The 19,703-nt window shown below is 48.2% G+C and overlaps 1 protein-coding gene across 1 annotated transcript in view; it reads left to right on the top strand.

The window, feature by feature from the left end:
- Window positions 1-19,703, top strand: part of heatr5b (HEAT repeat containing 5B) — a 61,925-nt gene that overhangs the window by 15,543 nt on the left and 26,679 nt on the right. Inside the window, exons 6-18 of the mRNA XM_079855469.1 lie at window positions 275-446; window positions 1,421-1,575; window positions 9,271-9,520; window positions 10,635-10,790; window positions 11,772-12,022; window positions 13,356-13,467; window positions 14,471-14,623; window positions 14,713-14,812; window positions 15,569-15,842; window positions 16,656-16,831; window positions 17,941-18,046; window positions 18,140-18,330; window positions 19,060-19,219. Of these exons, the coding sequence (XP_079711595.1) occupies window positions 275-446; window positions 1,421-1,575; window positions 9,271-9,520; window positions 10,635-10,790; window positions 11,772-12,022; window positions 13,356-13,467; window positions 14,471-14,623; window positions 14,713-14,812; window positions 15,569-15,842; window positions 16,656-16,831; window positions 17,941-18,046; window positions 18,140-18,330; window positions 19,060-19,219 (2,256 nt within the window). The remainder of the gene's footprint in view (window positions 1-274; window positions 447-1,420; window positions 1,576-9,270; window positions 9,521-10,634; window positions 10,791-11,771; window positions 12,023-13,355; window positions 13,468-14,470; window positions 14,624-14,712; window positions 14,813-15,568; window positions 15,843-16,655; window positions 16,832-17,940; window positions 18,047-18,139; window positions 18,331-19,059; window positions 19,220-19,703) is intronic.

The following is a 19,703-nucleotide window of genomic DNA, read 5'->3' as shown; positions in this document are numbered from 1 at the left end:
AAATGTTTCTTGATCATCAAATCATCATATTAGAGTGATTTCTGAAGGATCATGTGACACTGAAGACTGGAGTAATGATGCTGAACATTCAGCTTTGATCACAGGAATAAATTACACTGTTTTTAGTATTTTTGATCAAATAAATGCAGCTTTAGTAAGCAGAAGAGACTCTTCATCGAGTCGAATATCCACATATCTTGTGAAGTGATGTTTGCTAGAGCTGACTGTGATTGGGCCTAATGATGATGATGATGATGATGATGTGATTGGTCAGTGTCTGCTGGAGCTGCAGAACGAGGCCGTGTTCATCTGGACCACTGAGCTGGAGAACGTGGCCACTCTGTGTTTCAAGGCTCTGGAGGGCTCGACGTACGGTGTGCGTGTCGCTGTGTCCTCACTGCTGGGAACCGCCATGGCCACCGCACTCATGCCCAAACAGGCCACCGGTGAGACACACACACACACACACACACACACACACACACACACACACACACACACACACACACACACCTGCCCGGACACACACCTGCCTGGTCACACACACACACCTGCCCGGACACGGACACACACAACACACACCTGCCCGGACACACACAACACACACCTGCCTGGACACGGACACACTCACACACACACCTGTCCGGACACACACACACACACACACACACACACACCTGCCCGGACACACACACACACACACACACACACACACACACACACACACACACACACACACACACACACACACCCACCTGCCCGGACACACACACACACACGCACACCTGTCCGGACACACACACACACACACACACCTGCCCGGATATACAACACACACCTGCCCGGACACACACACACCTGTCCGCACACACACCTGCCCGGACACACACAACACACACCTGACAGGACACACACACACACACCTGCCCGGATATACAACACACACACCTGTCCGCACACACACCTGTCCGCACACACACCTGCCCGCACACACACCTGCCCGCATACACACCTGCCCGTATACACACACCATCCTTCAGTCTCACACATGAATTATGTTGAATATCTGTCAGCTGTTAAATTTAACTACACAATTAGATAATACCAGTTTAGCTCAACCAATCACCAAGCAATGCTTCATTTTGTTCAGTCTGTGTGTAAAAAGAGCATTAGCAATTAAAGAAAACACACTTCAGCAAAACATGATCAGCTCAAAGTGTCCCAATCATTTTTGGTACCAAATGTTTATAAATGTCACTGGTAGTCACTGTATGAAGAGTGTTTGGGTATAATATGTCACAGTTTACTTTATTTTGCTCTCCTCATAAATGAACTATAGTGTCCTGCACACAATATCAATCAAAATGGTGTCTGAATAACATTTGGTTTGACTGTATGCCACGTGTGTGTGTGTGTGTAGTGATGCGTCAGAACGTGAAGCGAGCGACTCTGGAGGAGGTTCTGGAGCTGATGTCCACAGGGTTCCTGCGCGGAGGATCAGGGTTCCTGAAGAGTGGAGGAGAGATGCTGAAAGGAGCCTCGGTCAGTCGAGAGGTGCGCGTCGGAGTCACTCAGGTGAGACTGAAGCTATCACACACACGCACACACACACACACACACACACACACACACACACACACACACACACACACACACTCACTCACTCACAGTGGCAATTCGTTTGGTCTATCCCTATCATTTTGATTCTTAGTAAAACAGTTAAACACAAATTCCTATTTAGATTTCATATAATTATGTATGTACAATACAGATAAATGCAGATGTCATGCAGGGAACCAGATCTGCCACTGAAATACTTCAAGAACATAACCAACGTTTGAAACCATTAACATTTGTGCATACAGACATGTAAGCGGAGTAAAAATATTCAGACACAATCTTTTCTTCCTCTATTGTCCCGTATATCCGAGTGAAACGCTTCTGTGACAAACAAATGTGGGCGGGGCTTGATTGTGTCCGTGGGGAATTGATTGGATGATTGGATGGTTGAGGTTTGCTATTGGCTGATCTCATGTGAGTGACAGGTTGCCCCGCCCACATCATCAGAGAAGAGAAGAGATGCTGCAAGAGGAAATTATTCTGATTTAAGATTACAGGAACATGAGATTTAAAGTCCCCCTGTGGTGAAAATCCAGCTTTTAATGTAGTTTATGTGTCTATGTAGTGTTTTTAATACGCTTTAAGACAAATCATGTGTAAATTCATAAGTCGACAGCATTGCTGAGTATTTCCTCCTTAAAACTGCAGTGAACCAAAGACAGTCTCAAAAACACGCTTTGAAATCGCTGGTGTTTCTGACGTCACAAACTACCTTGTAACCAATCAGATCAACGTGTGATCGTCAACCAGTGGATCTCTGAGCTGAGTGAGTGAGTGGAGGCGGGGCTCATTTGCATATTCATAGAACCGCGCATACTAAATGAGGCAAGGGTGTCGAGTTACATTCAAGATATTTTAAAGCATGAAGACATTATTTTCAAGGAAAAAAACATTTAAATATGTAATTTGGATGATCAGAGATGAGTTTTAAGATGAGATAAAATGATTGACTACAGGGGGACTTTTAACAAAAACGTCTCGGTTACGTATGGTAACCCTCGTTCCCTGAGTCCAGGGAACGGAGACGCCTCGTCGGGGGAGTTCCCCTGACGAATTGGGATCACGCCAGGGATCCAATCGCCTTCGAGAGAGTTAACAACGAGCCAATGAAAGAGAAACTGAATTGGCATGCAATATTTGCATTCCGCGGCCCGCCTACCAGCGCGGGTATAAAAGGCGGAAGTAAACATTGCGCAATGCTTTTCGCTGAGGAGCCGAACAGTGTCCAGTCCTCCGCGAAGGTACAGCAACATGGCGACGGGACGAGGCGTCTCCGTTCCCTGGACTCAGGGAACGAGGGTTACCATACGTAACCGAGACGTTCCCTTTCGTCAGCAGGGAACTCCAACGCCTCGTCGGGGGAGTTCCCCTGACGAATTGGGATCCCTACCAAAACGCCATGATGCTGGCCCCTTCCAGCGCCCAGCTAAGCTACCCTGCAGCAGTTTCCAGAAAAATTTTGCGGGAGCTAGCTAGGGAATCACACTGCTGTTCCGCAAGACTGGGAAAGCGTGCCCATCCCCAAGGATTGACAATAAGGGGGGGAACGCTGCGGAAGCTGAGGCAGCCTAGAGGAAGGCCCTCAAATACACACATGTACTAACCACGTAGGGTAGTGAAACATATGGCAATCCTTGAAGGTAGTCCCAGTCCAGAGGAGTGAGGAGCGTACTCAACAGGGACGACAGAATGAGTCTGTCAAGGGGAAGACACGGCTGAAGTGCACGTGGCAATCATGGGTCACCGCAGGGACCACTGGAAAAACACCCAGTCTACTAGCAACTCCTTACTGAAGGTAGCAGACCTGGAGCCGGAAGGTCCGCAACGGCTGGCACCGGAGGGGGTGATGGAGGAACTCACGAGGTTAGCCGTTTGTTGGGTAACCAACGGAGCAAAAGACGCACGTATCCGCTCACGGAATGGCGTCGCAAGCCGACACACCTATTCCCTCTAATTACTGGCCGTAGCAAGTACTCGGGAGGAAACAGGTTCCACACGTAGGCTATAAAACCTAGCGAACGTGTTCGGTGTCGCCCAGCCCGCAGCTCTACAAATGTCTGTTAGCGAGGCGCCTTGTGCCAGAGCCCAAGAAGCGGCAACACTCCTAGTGGAGTGAGCCCGCAACCTGGGTGGGCAGGGCTCACCCTGGGACTCATAAGCCCTGGTGATAGCATCCACTAGCCAGTGGGCTAACCTCTGCTTGGAGACAGCCTTCCCCTTCTGCTGGCCTCCGTAACAAACAAAGAGCTGATCTGAGGTCCTAAAGCTTTGCGTTCTGTCTATATAAACCCGGAGGGCCCGGACAGGACAGAGAAAAGCTAGGGCTGGGTCTGCCTCCTCCTGGGGCAGCGCTTGCAGGTTCACTACCTGGTCCGCGAAGGGAGTGGTAGGAACCTTGGGCACATATCCGAGCCGGGGTCTCAACACAACCTGAGAAAGGCCGGGCCCGAACTCTAGGCACGATTCGTCGACCGAAAAAGCCTGCAGATCCCCCACCCTCTTGAAAGAAGCCAATGCCAACAGGAGTGCTGTCTTAATGGACAGGATATTAAGCTCGACTGTCAGCAAAGGCTCAAAAGGAGGACTTTGGAGCGCTTTAAGCACTAAAGTTAAGTCCCAAGAGGGTACAGGGTGCAAGTCGCGAGGTGGATTTAGCCTCCTAGCACCCTTGAGGAATCTGATGACCAGGTCGTGCTTCCCCACGGACTTACCTTCAACTACATCGTGATGTGCGGCTATTGCGGCAACATACACTTTGAGGGTGGAGGGAGACAGCCTTCGCTCCAACCCCTGTTGTAGGAAGGAGAGCACGACTCTGATCGGGCAAGTTCGTGGGTTCTCCCCGTGGGAAGAACACCAGCCGACGAACAGGTTCCACTTCAGAGCGTAGAGGCGCCTCGTAGAGGAGGCTCTAGCTGAAGAGATGGTATCTACCACTGCCTGTGGCAGGCCATCTAGAACCTCCGCGTCCCGTCCAGGGACCAGACATGGAGTTTCCAGAGGTCTGGACGCGGGTGCCATAGAGTGCCCCGTCTCTGAGAAAGAAGGTCGTTCCTCAGAGGAATCGGCCAAGGAGGGGCTGTCGCGAGGAGCATGAGTTCTGAGAACCAAGTCCGGGTTGGCCAATACGGGGCTACCAAAAGGACCTGCTCCTCGTCCTCCCTGACCTTGCACAGTGTCTGTGCAAGAAGGCTCACTGGGGGGAACGCATATTTGCGTAAGTCCCGGGGCCAGCTGTGTGCCAGGGCATCCGTGCCGAGAGTTCCTTCGGTCAGGGAGTAATACCACTGGCAATGGGTCGTGTCCGGAGAGGCAAACAGGTCTACCTGTGCGGCTCCGAAGATTCGCCAAATCAGCTGGACCACCTGGGGATGGAGTCGCCATTCTCCCGGAAGGGGAGGCTGATGTGAAAGCTCGTCGGCCACACAATTGAACTCCCCTGGGACATGAACGGCACGAAGCGACCTCAGATGCTTCTGACTCCATAGGAGGAGGTGGGAGGCGAGTCGCGACATACGACGGGAGCGCAGACCACCTTGTCGGTTGATGTACGCAATGGTCGCAGTGCTGTCCGTACGGACCAGTACGTGCTTGTGTCTGAGAAACCCCTTGAGGCGACACAAGGCCAAGCGTACTGCTTGCAACTCTAGGCAGTTGATGTGCCAATGCAGCTGGGGCCCCGTCCACAGACCCGAGACTACATGCCCTTTGTACGTGGCCCCCCAACCCTTGGCAGAAGCATCTGTGAATACCACAGCATGCCTGGAAACCTGGACTAGGGGCACTCCGGCCCGAAGAAACACAGGATCCGACCAAGGGGTGAAGGTTTGGCGACAGTGCGGGGTGACTTTGACCCGGAACGTGCCGCTCTGCCACGCCCACCTCGGGACTCAATCGTGAAGCCAGTGCTGGAGCGGTCTCATATGCAACAAACCGAGCGGCGTTACTGCGGCTGCCATATGCCCCAGGAGCCTCTGAAACTGTTTCAGTGGAACCGCTGATCTGCCTCGAAAGGACTTGAGGCAGTTGAGCACCGACTGGACGCGTTCCTCCGTGAGGCGTGCAGTCTGAGCGACCGAGTCCAGTTCCATACCGAGATAAGAGATCCTCTGCACGGGGCAGAGTTTGCTCTTCTCCCAGTTGACCTGAAGCCCCAACTGACTGAGGTGCCGGAGCACCATGTCCCTGTGATCGCACAACATCTCTCGCGAGTGTGCCAGAATGAGCCAGTCGTCGAGGTAGTTGAGAATGCGAATGCCTTGTTCTCTCATGGGAACAATGGCCGCCTCCGCGACTTTCGTAAAGACACGGGGCGACAGGGCCAGCCCGAAGGGTAGGACCTTGTACTGATATGCTCGACCCTCGAAAGCAAACCGAAGGAATGGTCTGTGTCGGGGAAGAATCGAGACATGAAAGTACGCGTCCTTCAGGTCGATCGCTGCAAACCAATCCCGGGGACGGATGCATTCGAAAATGCGTTTCTGCGTGAGCATCTTGAATGGGAGCTTGTGCAGGGCCCGATTCAATACTCGCAGATCCAGGATTGGCCGTAACCCACCGCCTTTCTTGGGTACAATGAAGTAAGGGCTGTAAAACCCTGACTTCATATCGGCTGGAGGGACCGGCTCGATCGCGTCCTTCGCCAGCAGGGCGTCGATCTCTTTCCGCAAGACAGGAGCATCCAGTGAACGCACACGGGTGAAGTGGACGCCCCTGAACTTGGGAGGCCGGCGTGCAAACTGAATTGCATAGCCGAGCCGGATGGTGCGGATGAGCCAGCGCGATGGACTCGGGAGCGCTAACCAGGCCCCAAGTGACTGGCGCAATGAGCCCACCCGCACCACCGGCGTACCCGCGGGGGGGCAGCGAGGTGGAAGGCAGGGACACGGCTCCGGTGGCATTGTAGCGGCCGAGAGCGGGGTCTGGGTGTGTACTTGGACAACACCTACCTGCTTCCACCGGGGGACAGACGGCAGAGAAGACCCGAGAGTGTTCTGCTGCGGGCTGTCGCCTGGCGAGGGAAGGGGAGGAGACAAGGAGCAAGGCCCGAGGGCGGCTGCTGGTCTCGCTGCCTTCCCGCCCAGCGGCAGACAGGAGTGGCGTGACCGAGGTGGCGCCACTGCTATCTGAGAGCTGGGGAGAGGGGACTGAGAGTGGCGAGACCTGAGGGTGGCGCACACTGCCGTCCCACTCTCTAACGGGAGAGACTGCTTGTTCAGCAGTCTCAACCGTGAATGACCCAGAGGAGGAAGAAATTGCTCTTTTATTGAAGTTTTGGGTACCACCGACCGGCTGGTCGGTGGCGGAACAGAAACAAACAAAGGATTCTCCACCCGGCCCTCCTCCGGGGGAAGGAGGGGAGCAGAGGCCCCCTCCTGTAGAGCAGCTCTTCGGACCTCTGGGTCGCCCGTCTCAGGAACGCCTCTTCCCCTTGGCCTTCTTGGGGGTCGGAGGCGGCTGAGCAGGCGGGGGAGCCCTCTTACGACCGGCGCCCCGCCTCCTGGGGTTGGACTGCTGCCCAGGAGGAGGAGCGGAGGCAGCCGCAGGAGGGCGCCCTCGGCGACGAGTAGTCTGAGGTTCTTCGGCCGCAGAAGACGGACCAGCAGCACTCCGTCTCCTGGGCAGGACATGCCGAAGCGCCTCAGACTGCTTCTGGGCGGCGGAGAACTCTTGGGCGAAGTCCCCCACCGCGTCGCCGAAAAGGCCCCCTTGGGATATAGGAGCATTCAGAAATCTAGCTCTCTCTGAATCCCGCATATCCGCGAGGGTAAGCCAAAGGTGGCGCTCCTGGACCACCAAAGTGGACATCGCCCGTCCCAGAGAACGTGCGGTGACTTTCGTCGCCCGGAGGGCGAAGTCCATCGCCACACGCAGCTCCTGCAGCACCCCTGGGTCGGGACCAGCCTGCTGCATGTCATGAAGCGCTTTGGCCTGGTGGACCTGAAGCAACGCCATGGCATGCAGGGCGGAAGCGGCTTCTCCACACGCCGTGTAAGCCTTCCCGGTCAGACCGGAGGAGAACCTACAGGCGCGGGAGGGGAGTGAAGGGGCACCCCGCCAAGTGGAAGCGGTCTTCGGACACAACTGCATCGCTACTGACCGCTCCACTGGGGGGATTCCCTCGTATCCCTTAACCGCCCCACCATCCAGGGTGGTGAGGGAGGAGGAGTGAGTCGGTCTATGTCTGGCAGTCAGGGGTGCCATCCATGACTTCGTCAACTCCTCATGCACCTCCGGGAAGAACGGGACCGGAGCGGGGCGCTGAGAACCAGCGCGACCCGCCCCGATACACCAATCATCAAGCCGCGAAGGTTCGGGACACGGTGGAGGGTTCCACACGAGCCCGACATTCGAGGCCGCCCGGGCAAGCATAGCGGCCAACTCAGGATCCGGCTCGGCTGCAGCCACCGCACCCGAAGGGGGTAGACCCGCCGAGTCGTCACCCGAGGATGACCGCTCTCCCTCCGATGCAGCAATAGACATCGCATCTTCAGGTGGCGCCCCGAAGGAAACAACCGGAACCGCACGGGGCGGCTCCAGTGGCTCCAACAAGGGCACCGATGGCAACGGCGCTACAGAGGAGTGGGAACCTCGTGAGGATATTTCACCTGGCGAGATATTCCGCACTGTAACCCTCATACGCTCACCATCAGCCACAGCCGAAGTAGTCGCCCGCTGGACTGAACCAGCAGACGAACTAGAACGGGTGTAGACTGAAGGGACACCTTCAGCAACTTTCTGCTGAAGGATTTTAAGTCTCGAGCGGAGCGCCGCCAGAGTCATGTTCCCACAATGAGAACATGACTCGTCCACAAATGCTGCCTCTGCGTGCCCTAAGCCCAAACACGAGACGCAGTATCTGTGACCATCACCCTGAGACAGAAGTCTACCGCATCCAGAAACGCACGGGCGAGATGACATCTTTGTCACGTAGACAAAGGCGCAGGTCGCCCGAAAAAGCTCTTTCAGGAAAGAGAGAGAACCTCTCTTTCACGTGCCGAAGCACACAGGGACCCACCGCGGCCACACACGGGGAAACTGCAAGCCCGTGTGGGCACTCAATACCAGCCGTGAAAACGGCTTTTGATTTAATCAAAGAAGCACGGCTGGCGGAAGGAAGCGGCGATCGCTGACAGGCTGTAACACCGGCAGATAGAGAGGACTCTTTCCTGAAGAGGACTCGATGAAAACTCTTTTTCTTTATTTTCTCTCAGGCGAAGGAAACAGCAGCAGACAGTGTTGAATCCTGTTCGGCTCCGAGGCGATAAGCATTGCGCAATGTTTACTTCCGCCTTTTATACCCGCGCTGGTAGGCGGGCCGCGGAATGCAAATATTGCATGCCAATTCAGTTTCTCTTTCATTGGCTCGTTGTTAACTCTCTCGAAGGCGATTGGATCCCTGGCGTGATCCCAATTCGTCAGGGGAACTCCCCCGACGAGGCGTTGGAGTTCCCTGCTGACGAAAGGGAATGATGTTTAACGCTCTGCATGATGATTTGATGAGCTGGTGTTTGGCATAATAACTCTTTCTATATTGTGGGTTTATCTCAGCCATGACCAAACTCTCTGTTTTAAACTATAAAGCAACAGAAGGTTTTATTCACTGCATTACATGTGTAATCATCTGCTCATCGGTGTCTCTTCGTGCAGGCGTATGTTGTGTTCGTCACGACTCTGGGCGGCCAGTGGCTGGAGCGTAACTTTGCAGTGTTTCTGTCTCATCTGCTGGAGCTGGTGGCTCACCCGCGCGCCACACAGACTCACGTGGAGGCCGTGTATTCCCGCCGCTGCGTGTCCTTCGCCTTGCGGGCGACGCTGGGAGGTCTGCTGGGAGAGAAAGCTCAAATCGCTGCTGCCAAGGAGATCTGCCTGGCCATCAGCAAACAGATGAGAGCTGTGGGTAAGATGGAGATCATAAGAGTAATCCACAATCAGTGATGCTCATCCATGTGTCTGAAATCACATTTGTCCTCGTTTATTGGGCTTCTTTTTCTACGGCTGTGCAATGATTAATCACATCCAAAATAAAAAGTTTGTGTTTCCATAATACATGTGTGTGTAGTGTATAATTATTTTGTATATACACACACATGCATGTATATATTTATGAAAAAATTATTTATATATAAAATATATAAATGCAAATATTTCTCAAATATATACATGCATGTATGTGTATTTATATATATACAAAATAATTATACACTACACACACATGTATTATGGAAACACAAACTTTTTATTTTGGAATGCGATTAATCGCTGCACAGGCCTAATCCTTATTAGATATGAATCTTTTACATCAAATTCTTACATATAATCAATAAATTTAATAAGAATAATAGGATGTCACACTCTTAAAAATATTGGATCCAAATGGAGGTTTTCGCAGTTTTTGCCATTTTTGGTTCCTAAAAGAACCTTTCATTGACCAGTTCTTAAAAGAACCATGATTTTCTTTGTGTGAAAAACATTTTAATATTTTAAAGAACCTTTTATTTACTTTTTAAGTAGATGGCAGCAAGTCACTGTCTTAATATGTGAGTCATTGAATCATTTATACAACCAATTTGTTCAAAAGCCTGATTTGTACAATATTTTAAAGAACCTTTTTCCCCTCTAAAAAAAACTTTTATTAAATGGAAAGATTCGATGGATGTTAAAGATTGTTCATGGAACTATCGATGCTAATAAAGAACTTTTATTTTTAAGAGTGATTTTTATTTAAAAAAAACAAAAAAAAACAAATTAGCCTAATCTACAATTCATCAGTCTTAATAAGTGAGTCATTGAATCATTCATACAACCGTTTTATTCAAAAGCCTGATTTGTTCAAGAACGAGACAAGTGAGAGGCTGGTATTAACGCAATTAGTTACTTTTTTAGGGAGTAACGCAATCTTGTAACACATAACTTTTAAAAGTAACTGTCCCCAACACTGGTCCTGACAGCGATGAGTGTTCGATCGCTCCGTGTGAATGAAGAGGCTCATGACTGTGCTCTCTCCCACACAGAGGCGGTGGTGAACGACCCGAGCAGCGAGAGCCGCGCCGGAGCCGCTGACGTGTCGGCTAGTCAGCATGTGATGGTGTGCGCCTTGAAAGAGCTGGGCAGTTTGGTCCAGAGTCTGAGCGCTACGGCCTCCCCGCTGATCCTGGAGCCGTCCGTCGGTAGGAGAATTGCACATAACCACAACATGTAGCAGTCGGTACAGAACCAGACAAACATCCCAGGTGGCATGTTTATCAAAAGTCTTTGTATATTTGTTTCATTGCCATGGATGCTCAAGCTAAATTTCACCCTGACACTTAATTTTAGTAGCACTTTTCTAGTGCCATTTTTGGCAGAAATACTGTATTTTAGGCATGTGTAATTATCACTGTCTGAGAATCCTTGCGTCCCAACATGCTCCATTTCTTTCTTCTGAGCTGTTTCTTTTCCCGTTTTCCTTGTTGCTTGCATACTTTGGGTCATTAGCATTTTGAAACGTCCACTTATGATTAAGCTTTTCTTTTTTGATTTATAAATAGAGATTACTACATTATTTGGTATAGATATGGAATTTGTAGTTGATGTTATGATGGCAAGTTTTCACTGTTTTTTTGGCAAATGTCCTTGTCTCATTCAACCCTCAAAATTCTTTCCTTATTCATACATTTATACATTACATATATTTACAATGTTATTCCAAGCCCATAAGACTTTTATCTTCAAAACTTATGAAACTCATCTTCGATATTTTTAATGAAATCTGAGATATTCCTGTCTCTCCACAGTCTGTTCACACAAAACTCTGATGCTTCAAAACGAGACAGTAAAATACATCCATATTGAATGGAACGCTTTAATCCATATGGAGGATTAAATATAATATATATATAATATAATAAATATATAATATAATAGAGCTCATCAAATATGGTAAACAAAAGCTCGGGAACCAATGAGGATTGTTCAAGCAAAAAACGGTTGAGCTTCCTTTTTCCATATTTGATGTGGAGTTTATACAATCTCTATGAACTTTTGTAGCTTGAAAGTTTTGATTACATGGACTTTCAATGGAGGGACAAAAGTGTTTTGGATTTCTTTAAAGTCAAACTGTTAGCAGCGTAGTCGGCTCACTATCTGGACGCCTGTGATGATGTGTGCAGGTTTTCTGGAGACGGTGACGTCTGTGCTGCTGCACCCGAGTATGGCGGCTCGTCTGTCGGCTGCCTGGTGTCTGCGCTGTGTTTCTGTCGCTCTTCCACACCAGCTCACGCCTCTGCTGGACCGCTGCGCCGAGTGCATCAACAACCTGAAGAACTCGCCCGAGGCCGTGAGCGGGTACAGCTTCGCCATGGCGGCTCTGCTGGGAGGAGTCCATCAGTGTCCTCTGGGCATCCCACACTCCAAGGGCAAGGTCTGAGTCTCCACTGCTTCCCTCCCGATCCCAGTCTGAGTCTCCACCTCCCTCCCGGTCCCAGTCTGAGTCTCCGCTGCCACCCCTCCCGATCCCAGTCTGAGTCTCCACTGCCTCTCCTCCCGATCCCAGTCTGAGTCTTCACTGCTTCCCTCCCGATCCCAGTCTGAGTCTCCACTGCCGCCCCTCTCGATCCCAGTCTGAGTCTCCACTGCCTCCCCTCTCGATCCCAGTCTGAGTCTCGACTGCCTCCCCTCCCAGTCCCAGTCTGAGTCTCCACTGCCTCCCCTCTCGATCCCAGTCTGAGTCTCGACTGCCTCCCCTCCCAGTCCCAGTCTGAGTCTCCACTGCCGCCCCTTCCAATCCCAGTCTGAGTCTCCACTGCCTCCCCTCCTGATCCCAGTCTGAGTCTCCACTGCCGCCCCTCCCGATCCCAGTCTGAGTCTCCACTGCCGTCCCTCCCGATCCCAGTCTGAGTCTCCACTGCCTCCCCTCCCGATCCCAGTCTGAGTCTCCACTGCCTCTTCTCCACTGCCTCTCCTCCCAATCCCAGTCTGAGTCTCCACTGCCTCTCCTCCCGATCCCAGTCTGAGTCTCCACTGCCGCCCCTCCCGATCCCAGTCTGAGTCTCCACTGCCTCCCCTCCCGATCCCAGTCTGAGTCTCCACTGCCTCCCCTCTCGATCCCAGTCTGAGTCTCCACTGCCTCCCCTCCCAGTCCCAGTCTGAGTCTCCACTGCCGCCCCTTCCGATCCCAGTCTGAGTCTCCACTGCCGCCCCTCCCGATCCCAGTCTGAGTTTCCACTGCCTCCCCTCCCGATCCCAGTCTGAGTCTCCACTGCCGCCCCTCCCGATCCCAGTCTGAGTCTCCACGGCCTCTCCTCCCGATCCCAGTCTGAGTCTCCACTGCCGCCCCTCCCGATCCCAGTCTGAGTCTCCACTGCCGCCCCTCCCGATCCCGAGTCTCCACTGCCGCCCCTCCCGATCCCGAGTCTCCACTGCCGCCCCTCCCGATCCCAGTCTGAGTCTCCACTGCCGCCCCTCCCAATCCCAGTCTGAGTCTCCACTGCCTCCCCTCCCGATCCCAGTCTGAGTCTCCACTGCCTCCCCTCCCGATCCCAGTCTGAGTCTCCACTGCCACCCCTCCCGATCCCAGTCTGAGTCTATACATATTGTTGCATTTTTGTATTGTGATATATTGTTACACCTCTAATGTTTAGTATTAGAAGAATGTGTATTTGTGAAAAAATAGAAGCTGCTATCACAGACTCCTGTAGAGAAGCACCTGTATCTGAGTGCTGTAACAGATCCTGACTGTGAGTGGTGTGTTTCAGATGGTGGTGAGTATAGCTGAGGATCTGCTGCGATCGGCAGCGCAGAACAGCCGTCTGTCTCTCCAGCGGACTCAAGCTGGCTGGCTGCTGTTAGGAGCGCTCATGACCTTAGGTGAGTCCAGCAACCAGATCCCCTCATCACATAAGCTCTTAACATGGGCTCTTGCATCCATGTGTTCAGCGTTCCAGCTGTAAACGTGTACGGGATGAATGATGTATATAATCCTGCTTATTACACGGCTACTTGCCACATTATAGGGGCTTTCGCACCGGAGGAACCTTTTCATAGTTCCTAGAACTATTGGCGGAAGTTCCCGGATGTCGGCGTGTTCGCATCGCAGGAACTAGGAACGATTTTAGTTCTAGGAACTCTTTTGGAGGAACTAATTCACTCCTACTCCAGAGTGAGTCTAAACCAGTGCAATAGAAACTATCCGTGATATTAGTGTTCGCTGATTGGCCAATTAATCCAGAAACTAACTCTACGAACATGGGAAACAGTGATAGATAGAGCTCTCAATCTTTACGCTGAGAAGAAAATCCAACGCAACTTTGAGGAGACCAAGAGAACCTGATTATGTATTTCTGCTCAGCAACACTGGATATCAACCACACGGCATACACTAATACCTTTTCATATACAGTCTACTTTCTATGTATAACAGTTTTATCTAATAACGTATTAGACAGGACTGTTAGACAGATCGTAAACTAATGAACACGGAGAATGCGAGCGCTGTTTGTTTGCTCAGGCTCTTGCGTTCTCAGCCCCGTCAAAATAAAAGTCACAACAACGAGCGCAGCTTACGTCACTTCAGAGTTCCTACTGGCGGTGCGGATGCAACGTATATATGCAGTGCTCTTGCAGAGAGACTCCGCCCACACACCCTTCTGATTGGCTGTGATTTATTTGGTCCCATCTCGAAGTCATGTTGTATCAGATGTGGACAAACGGATGTCACTGGAGTCTTGTTGCATTGCGTCTAATTAGAATACAGTGTGAAGCATCTCTCCTGAAATATGAAGAGGCTCAGAAGCACAGTGTGTTTCTTGCTGCCTAAAAGCATTTACATGATGGCAGTAATATTAGCAGTCGTGTTGTTTCATCTCCTCAGGACCGTCTTTAGTGCGTTACCACCTGCCCAAGATGCTGCTGCTGTGGCGTAACGTGTTCCCTCGCTCCCAGAAGGAGCTGGAGGCGGAGAAGGCCAGAGGAGACTCCTTCAGCTGGCAGGTGATGCTGGAGGGCCGTGCCGGAGCCCTGTGCGGTAAAACACCTTGCATCATCCCTGCATGGCTTTCTCTGCTCTGTTTATCACACGCATCAGGAAAACAACATGTTTCTGCTTCCTCACAGCCATGCGCAGCTTTGTGGCCCATTGTCCAGAGCTGCTGACGGAGGATGTGATCCGCAGACTGATGACGCCCATCGAGTGTGCCATGACCATGATGTCCCAGTGAGTGTGATGCAGTGCAGGATTTACAGTAAAGACATGCCGGTGCCTGTGATCAGCACTGTTTCTGTTAGTTTGAAGGAAAATCAGCAAGGCTTTGTTAAATTGATCAAAAGTGACCGTTTATAATGTCACACAAGATTCTATTTTAAATAACTGCTGTTCTCTTGAATATTCTACTCATCAAAGAATCCTGAAAAATAAAAATGTATGACCGTTTCCAGACAAATCTGTAGCAGCACAACAGTTTTCAACTTTGAGCATTGCAGAGACTCCGCCCACACACTCTTCTGATTGGCTGTGATTTATGATTTATTTGGTTGCGAGTGCAGTGCGCTTGCAGAGAGACTCCTCCTACATGTAATCATAAATGTTTCTTGAGCATCAAATCCACATATTAGAATGATTTCTGAAGGATCATGTGACACTGAAGACGAGTAATGATGCTGAAAATTCAGGAATAAATTATACTTTACTATATATAAAGTAAAGAAAACAGCTCTTAAATTGTAATCATATTTCACAGTTTTTACTGTCTTTTTGATCAAATAAATGGAGCCTTGGTGAGCAGAAGAGCCTCTTTAAAAGCATTAACAAATCTCACAGACCCCACTGTACCTTAAACATCAAATTTGTTCTGACTGGCTGTGATTTTTGTATCTTCAGGCTGTATTTTTGCTGTGTTTGAGTGAGGACTGATAAATGACTTGATTATATTTTCCACAGTACAGTGTGTTTGAGTGTAGTGTTGTGTCGCAGTGTTCCTGCAGTGATCAAGGTTCACGGAGCTCATCTGAAGGCCAGCGCTGCCATGGTTCGCCTGCGGCTCTACGATATACTGGCTCTGCTGCCGCCCAAGACTTACGAAGGCAGCTTTAACGCTCTCCTGCGCGAGCTGGTGGCCGAGTTCACGCTCACAGATAACTCCGCCAACACCACCACGTCTCTGCTGCGCTCGCTGTGCCATTACGACGACAGTGTGCTGATGGGCTCCTGGCTTCAGGAAACCGATCACAAGTCCATCGAGGATCAGGTGAGATGCAGAAACCAGTGTCCTTCACTGCAAAAAATGCTTCTCTTACTTATATATTTGGACTGGAAACAAGACAAAAATCCTAACAATTCTTAAATCAAGATGCATTTACTAGATGAGAAAAATGACATAAGATATTAAGTCTTGTTTTCTGGGGAAATAAAAATAAATAAATTTTTTGCTTAAAAAAAGCTAAATTATCTGCCAATGGGGTGAGAAAAATAATCTTGTGTCTGTTTGAATTAAGATTATTTTTCTGACCCCATTAGCAGATTATTTTGCCTTTTTTAAGCATCAACTTACATTATTTATATTAATTCTCCGGAAAACAGGACATCTTCTTCAACACAATATCTTATGTCATTTTACTCATCTAGTAAATGTATCTTGATTTAAGAATTTGGGATGGAAACAAGACAAAAATACTAAGTAAGAAAAGCATTCTTTGCAGTGTTCAAGTGTTCATTTAGCATGCGGTTTTCTGGGGCCTCATTTATAACCGTTGCAGGCCCTGAAAGAGCCGTACGCCACTTCACACGCATGAAATGTGATTTATAAAAACACACTTGACGGGAGAATGTGCAGCTGTAAGTAACTCTAATCCATGCGGACGAACATTAGAGACGGAGCAGTTTTACATCTGATATACACATTTAGATTAAATATGCCATTCTCATGAATGGGGTTAAGCTCTTAAGAATTTTTTTTTATATTATAATAAATAATATTTGTAGTGGATGCGATGCTTTTGAACGCACACTTTTAGCAGATCCTACACAGTTTCTAAATGATTCCCTGGTGTGTGTCCCTCAGCTTCAGCCGAACAGTGCGTCGGGCAGCGGTGCGCTGGAACACGACCCGTCCTCCATATACCTGCGTGTTCCTGTGGGCGAGGCCGTGCCCGGTCCACTCCCGCTCGGCGTGTCCGTGATCGACGCTTCCGTAGCCCTGTTCGGGGTCGTGTTTCCTCACGTCTCCTTCAAACACAGGTGCGTTCTTTCACTGTGCTCATACTATACCCTGTGGGGTGGGGGGGTGGGGGTATACTAGTTCAGTATACTTGGAGTGTGTTAACAATTGGTTAACTTGAACTGTGCGGTTACATTTTATTTGGTAACACTTTATTTTACAGTGTCTTTCTTTGTACAGTGGCATATGTTACATGTACTTTCCATAGTAATTACAGTAAATTATGCATAATTACATGCAACTAACCCTGCACCAAATCCTAACCATGCCCTAACCATATAGTAAGTACATGTAGTTAACAAATATTACTCAGTACTTAAATATATAATTACACTGTAACAATGACACCTTAAAATAAACTGTAACCCTTTATTTTAAGGTGTCATTGTTACAGTGTAATTATATATTTAAGTACTGACTACATGTACTTACTATAGGGTTAGGTGCTCTCATTCACTTTACTCACACTGTATGTCAACCCTGAGTAGAATTATAGATTTGTTTTTTATAGTGCTGGGCAACGATTAATCGCATCCAAAATAAAAGTTTGTGTTTACATAATATATGTGTGTGTAATTATTTTGTACATGCATGTATATATTTAAGAAAAATATATTTAAGAAATATTTGCATGTGTGTGTGTGTATATATCTATATATATATCTATATCTATATATATATATCTATATATATATCTATATCTATATATATATATCTATATATATATATATATATATATATATATATATATATATATATATATGAAGACTGGAGTAATGATGCTGAAAATTCAGCTTTGATCACAGGAATCAATTACACTTTACTATATATTCACATTATAATAATAATTCACAACAGCTGATTTGCATGATAATAATATTTCACTGTTTCTACAGTATTTGTGATAAAGTAAATGTAGCCTTGATGAGCAGAAGAGACTCTTTTAAAAACCATTAAAACAATTAAAATTGTTCCACACTTTTGAACGGTAGCGTATGTTCTGCTAGGCTGTGATTTTGTTGCTTCAATAAAGATTCAATGTCTTGGTCGGATGAGATCGTAGCATTACCGTTCCTCTCGTTTCACAGCATTGCTTGGGATTTATCTCATGTCCTGTTGTCTATTCCAGGTTGCAAATGCTGGATCACTTTGCTGAATGCATTAAACAAGCTAAAGGAGTCCGTCAACAGGCCGTCCAGCTAAACATATTCACCGCAGTGCTGAGCGCTCTCAAGGTTTCAGAAGTGTTGTGTAGTTCATAAACCTACAGTAGAGTAGTTTAAGAGTAGTAATGATGATTGTTGATGGGCTTGTGTGTATTTGTGCAGGGTCTGGCTGAGAACAAGAGCAGTCTGGGTCCAGAAGAGGTGCGTAAGTCGGCTCTGGCGCTGGTGATGGGCGCGCTGGACAACCCAAACCCAATCCTGCGCTGCGCGGCGGGCGAGGCTCTGGGACGCATGGCACAAGTCGTCGGAGAAGCGTCCTTCATCGCCCGGATGGCACAGCACAGCTTCGACAAGTAAGCACAGCTTCAGCAGCGATGGCGAGACCACAGAGGAATACAACATTTCTTGAGTTGCTCCATTTCAAATTGATACAGACTCCTTAAAAAGTCTTACATTTAGTTTGATCCAATTTAAGGTCATAAAAAGTCTTAGATATCTGAAATGGTATAAGAAAAGTCTTAATTATCATTTCAAGAGGTCTTAAATTTGGAGATAATAACGATTATTAAACTTCAGAAGGCTATGATTTAAATGAATGCGAGCTCTGCATGCTGGGCTTTTGTTCCTTCCGACAAGTAAATTGGTCGTTCAAAAAATAGGATCTTTGTTTAAATATAATTTATTCTGAAGCAATATTCTCATTTAGTGGTCTATCAGCTTTTACATATTTAAATTAGCTTATTTGTGATATTTACTTCGAGAAGGTAAAGGTTTTTATCCCCTAATCTTATTAAACGTATGCTTTCATTATCTTTCTTTTCAAATTCTTAAATTTGATCAATAGATAAAATTAGAATAACACACTGATTGGCTGTTACCAATCAAATAATTTACACTGATCATTTCATTATCATTTATCTGTTCATCTTCATCATGATGCCTAATAAAGTAGTGTTTATAAGCGCAGTGGCTTTGCTTACAGAGGGAACCGGGGTCACCACTGTACTTCTGCTGTTCCATACATTTGTTTGTTTGTTGTTGTTTCCTCATGTTTGTGTTATTCTGTCTGCTCCTCTGCACAGGCTGAAGTCTGCGCGTGACGTGGTGTCCAGGACGGGTCACTCTCTGGCGTTAGGATGCCTGCACCGTTACGTGGGCGGCATCGGGTCGGGCCAGCACCTCAAGACTAGCGTTAGCATCCTGCTAGCCTTAGCTCAAGACGCCACGTGTCACGAGGTCCAGGTGAGCGTCGCGGCAGCAGGAGCTTATGCTTCTGGTTTAGTGCGGCTCTGATGAGCAGTGTTGTGTAACTTGTTTCAAATAACTTGAGTTACGTAATCAGATTACTTTTTCAAGTAACTAGCAAAGTAACGCATTACTTTTAAAATTTTCAACAAAATATGTTACTTTCTGAAATAAGTAACGCTAGCTATTTTGTTTTCCCATTTATTGACTGACAGCTCTCCTGTCCTCATGACAAATCGAAGTGCAGAGGCGTTAATAAACTATAAACTCCAATAAACTAAATATGTTAAATAAAATATAATTTTTTATGCATTTAATCTCACTTTGACCAATGTACTTGCTTCTGACCTTCGATGATTCCGTTAAACCATAAGCAAAAACGACTCGATTTTTTTAGTTTTTATTGGTAAAGTAAGTGTTAAACTGTTATCCAGAATAACAGCAGCTGAAAGGTTTGTTTGAGCGGTAACGTAATTAGTTG

The sequence above is a fragment of the Squalius cephalus genome (genome assembly GCF_949319135.1).
Source record: "Squalius cephalus genome assembly, chromosome: 21".
In the NCBI taxonomy this organism is placed as follows: domain Eukaryota; kingdom Metazoa; phylum Chordata; class Actinopteri; order Cypriniformes; family Leuciscidae; genus Squalius; species Squalius cephalus.
Note: the sequence above shows the minus strand (reverse complement) of the source record. Positions and strands in the feature narration are given on the sequence as shown.